Source organism: Lolium rigidum, chromosome 1 (genome assembly GCF_022539505.1).
Source record: "Lolium rigidum isolate FL_2022 chromosome 1, APGP_CSIRO_Lrig_0.1, whole genome shotgun sequence".
NCBI lineage: Eukaryota > Viridiplantae > Streptophyta > Magnoliopsida > Poales > Poaceae > Lolium > Lolium rigidum.
The window spans coordinates 136,538,795-136,542,492 of NC_061508.1; the positions used below are offsets into that span (position 1 = coordinate 136,538,795).

General features: G+C 51.7%; 1 protein-coding gene across 1 annotated transcript; it reads right to left on the reverse strand.

Moving 5' to 3' along the window:
• Positions 1-1,907: 1,907 nt before the first annotated feature.
• LOC124677564 (dormancy-associated protein homolog 3-like) lies at positions 1,908-3,428 on the reverse strand. The gene is made up of 3 exons (XM_047213567.1): positions 3,032-3,428; positions 2,457-2,565; positions 1,908-2,258 (listed from the first exon to the last, which is right to left on the reverse strand). The coding sequence occupies exons 1-3, from the start codon at positions 3,276-3,278 to the stop codon at positions 2,231-2,233; spliced, it is 384 nt and encodes a 127-aa protein (XP_047069523.1). The 5' UTR covers positions 3,279-3,428; the 3' UTR covers positions 1,908-2,230.
• Between the last annotated feature and the right edge of the window lie 270 nt (positions 3,429-3,698).

Below are 3,698 nucleotides of genomic sequence, written 5' to 3' on the forward strand. Positions count from 1 at the left end.
TACGTGTCGCCTGCTATGCCTGGGCGAGATGATTTTCAGTATGCATAAGCCGCTTTGGGGCTCCTTCGCTCCACTCAGTGGAAAGATCTTTGGTTGGCTAGCTCTAGAGTACCTTCTCTGGACGTCGGACAGACGGCAACGACATGGTCTCCAAGAGGACATGGCTGCTTGCTTCACTTGTTTGCAGTAGGAGGACACAATTGATCATGTGCTAGTGCAATGTCCCTACTCTAGACAGGTGTGGTTTGACTGCTTACACGAGGCAGGGGTCAACATAGTGGAGCCAGGGAGCGACAACACGCTGGAATCTTGGTGGAGTGCGGCAAGAGAGTTGGTGTGCAAGAAAAATAGAGTCGGCTTTGACACTATGGTCATCCTCACATCATGGCGTCTCTGGAAGCGAGTTTTTAACAACGTATCACAACTATTCAGTGCCCAACAACTCGTGCTTAGGATTAAGGAGGAGTTCAGTTTATGAAAGCTTGCAAGAGCGGGAGGGAGTACTCACATGACGCGAGAGTAGGCTTTAGTGCGTGTGTGGCGTGTGTGTGGAGTGGCCAGCTTGTTTGTTCGCAGACAATGACTGGTTAAAGGTTTCTTGTAAAATATCTTGTTCTTTCTTCTATGGTGTACCCTCGAAAAAGTTTGGTCAGAATTCCGACACCACAGACCACCGCGCGCTCGCCTGGGATCCAGACATCCAGTGACATGCCCGTGCAGTGCTTCCTTTCCGGCCGTACTTCCTTGGTTTCTAGTCTAACGAATTCGCGGTGCTTCCACGCCGTCGCCGGCGGCGCTGGTCACCGGCGTTAGCTGTCCTTGTGGACGCCAAATACTTGGCTTGGGGTTTGTGGTCAATGACGTACGAGAAGAGCAGAACGGTTGGTTGCAGTTTCACACTTTCACTGGAAACAATCTAGTCCAGAAATATTCAGCACCAACAGAGAAGTGTACGCAGTACGCAGCACGGCAAGGATAAGCGATACACGCAGGCAAGCCCGGTTGCTTGCATTACATGGATAGGTCACCAATCTTTTTCTCTGCAGGACCATGTTGTGAAGAAGACTCTCCTGTCGGAAGGACCATTCATGATGCATGAGACGAGCCAATGCGCTCTCACATGGAATGTTCCAAAACCAATCGATGCAGAGGAATGACTGAATGAATAATAAGGAGACCACATGGAACCGATGAGTGCAAGCTCTCCCAATCGGGGATCAGGTCCCCAGCTCAACCGCTGGCGACAGCGGCTTCCAATTTTGCCGTGGTGCGGACGTTGTGTCCTCGTTGGTTTGGTGCCGCGACAAATCCAGCTCTAGGTTCTTGTCCTCGTCTGATTGTAATGAACTCAGGACGCTTTCACATCTCGTTATCTTTTAAATTACTTCACGTATCAAATTACTTTGGTAAATTGGTTTCAGATCAGATACGAGGAACGAATAGATTCCCCTGAACACGAACAAGAATGAGTTCCTCCTTTGTTTCGTCTCGGAGACAAAAGGACCGATCAAATTGTCTGAATTATCGTGACAACAGGGAGCATCCTTTATCCAAGAAGTACAGAGATTCTACACTCGTGCAGCCCACACAAATAGTGACAGATTCGTTTTGTCAACAAAAAAAAAAGGTAGTGCCATAACCCGGAACATCGATCGGAATAATATCTGCAGGTTCAGAGCTGACGGATTGTTCTTCCTCGGGAACCACTGGACTCAGTTCAGTTCTGCAGAACAAGCAAAAAGGCACCAGGGGATCCAGAGTGCAGCTGTGAAGGCAAATCCGATATCAGTTTTCAAAGTAAGAATGGCGTGAATAAGAAACACAGCCGCGAATTCGAGCCAGCAGTACGTGCAAGCGAGGAGGGGTGTGGAATCAGATGAAACGGAAGGGGCAAAGCCAGGGGGGGATTACAGTTAGAAAGCGAAGCAGGATCGAACACTTGCGTTGCATCCTCATTTCATTTCAGCGCTCGTCTTCCCCCACAAAAATGGCATCTCGTGAAGGCTACGCATCTCGATCGCCTCGGAATCTACAACTACTCAATACATATATTCTTACGCGGAGATCCGATCGGCGCCGGGCAGCCGCACGGGCGCAGACCATCTCACACAGGACAAGTGCATAGACCAAGTCGCGGACGACGCAGCCTCAAACGCGCTATATAGCTTCCTCTGCTACTATGATGTTCTCTGCCCGGTCCATTATTTCGCACTTCCTCCGTCCTTGTACTTCATCGGTCCAACGAACTGATCACCACCCTGCAAGCACATCGGGTGTCGACCAAAGTTAGATCGGAACCAACCACACACACCTAACATGGTGCCGATGCTGGCAATAATGTCATCTTTTTTGTTTTTGTTTGCAGAGTGATTATTTTGTCATTAGGTATCGTTTATTAATCATTCGTCATGGTGCAAGAAGCTTGAAGTGGGGCCGAAAGTGACGTGTATACGCACCAGTCGTACACGGTGGGGCTTCTCGGCCCGACGGCCGTTTCCTCTCCGACGCCGGCCATCTTGGATTTCCGGCGGAACGACCTCCAGCCGTCGCCCCTGGGCGTGGTAGCTGCAACAAGATCACCCGACAGAGCAGCATGTCAGCAAGATTAACCACAGTTCTTATAATACACAGCCGATTAAACTACTGAAACAAAAAGAAAATCGAGAAAGGCGTCTAGCAGCAAAGGCTACTACACAGAAATCACTGTGCCGCCCCAAAACGAGATCAGGCACCAGTTGAGCGAGATAAATTTCCTGGAGCATGGCCAATTTCCCGAGATGTTTCCTACTCTGCGACACTAGTCACACAGATCAGTGGCCGCTGGATAAAGCAACAAATGATGTGTTTTTTCTTCTCCCATTTTCATGGCGGATTGACACATCGCAGATCCAACAGAAGCAAGCACGGTGGATCTACACTGCTCCTAACTAAAGGAAAAAAAGAGAGGCGACTTTTGGTTTCCTGCTGAGAAAGAGGGGGCCAAGAAAGAAACAGAGGCGTGCGGTGCGGTGCGAGCGAGGCGGAGGCCCACCTGCTGCGAACGGGGAGTCCGGCGCACCGGCCGGGGAGGAGGGCAGGGAGCTCGACTCGCCGGACGGGACCGAGAGGGACGGGGGCCGGAGGATGGTGATGCTGCGGGTCACCGCCGGCGCGACGTCCGCGGCGGCCAGTGAGGACGAGGACGGCGAGAAGGAGGAGTACTTTCGGAGCTTGCCGAGGCCGTGGTCCGGCCGAGGGCCGGCCACCGTCTCGTCCCAGAGCTGGTCGAGGAGGCCCATGCCCGCGTGCTCTGTGCAGTGCGACGGGTTCCGTATACGTACGTCGAGACGTATGCGTGTCGTCGTCGTCGTCCTTTGTCTGTTGGGAAGCTGGGAGTGAGGGACGCGAGCGAGAATGGCCTCTGGAGTTCGGGAAGGGCGGGTGCGGATGGCAAGATTTATAGATGGGAGGGTGAGGCTGGGGAGGGAATACGGCGATATATAGGGGGTGTGGCTGTAATTTTGGATAGGGTATATCTGCAACCGTAGACTTAACTTCTTCAGCGTCTCCCAATATGGCTCGGCTCGGCTCGACTCGGCCCGGGCTCTGTAGGCTGACTTTTTTTTTTCAAACCAACAGACCTTTTTTCAGATCAGAAATTTCTATCATTGGTAAGTTTGCACAATAGTGAGACTGACTGACGAGAGGGTGGTTAGCTC

Excerpts from the sequence above, each read along its gene's own strand:
- LOC124677564 (XM_047213567.1), bottom strand. The coding sequence starts at position 3,278 with ATGGGCCTCCTCGACCAGCTCTGGGACGAGACGGTGGCCGGCCCTCGG. Across the intron at positions 2,566-3,031 it reads GGACTCCCCGTTCGCAGCAG|CTACCACGCCCAGGGGCGAC; the intron begins GTGGGCCTCCGC and ends ATCTTGTTGCAG. Across the intron at positions 2,259-2,456 it reads AGCCCCACCGTGTACGACTG|GGTGGTGATCAGTTCGTTGG; the intron begins GTGCGTATACAC and ends ATGTGCTTGCAG.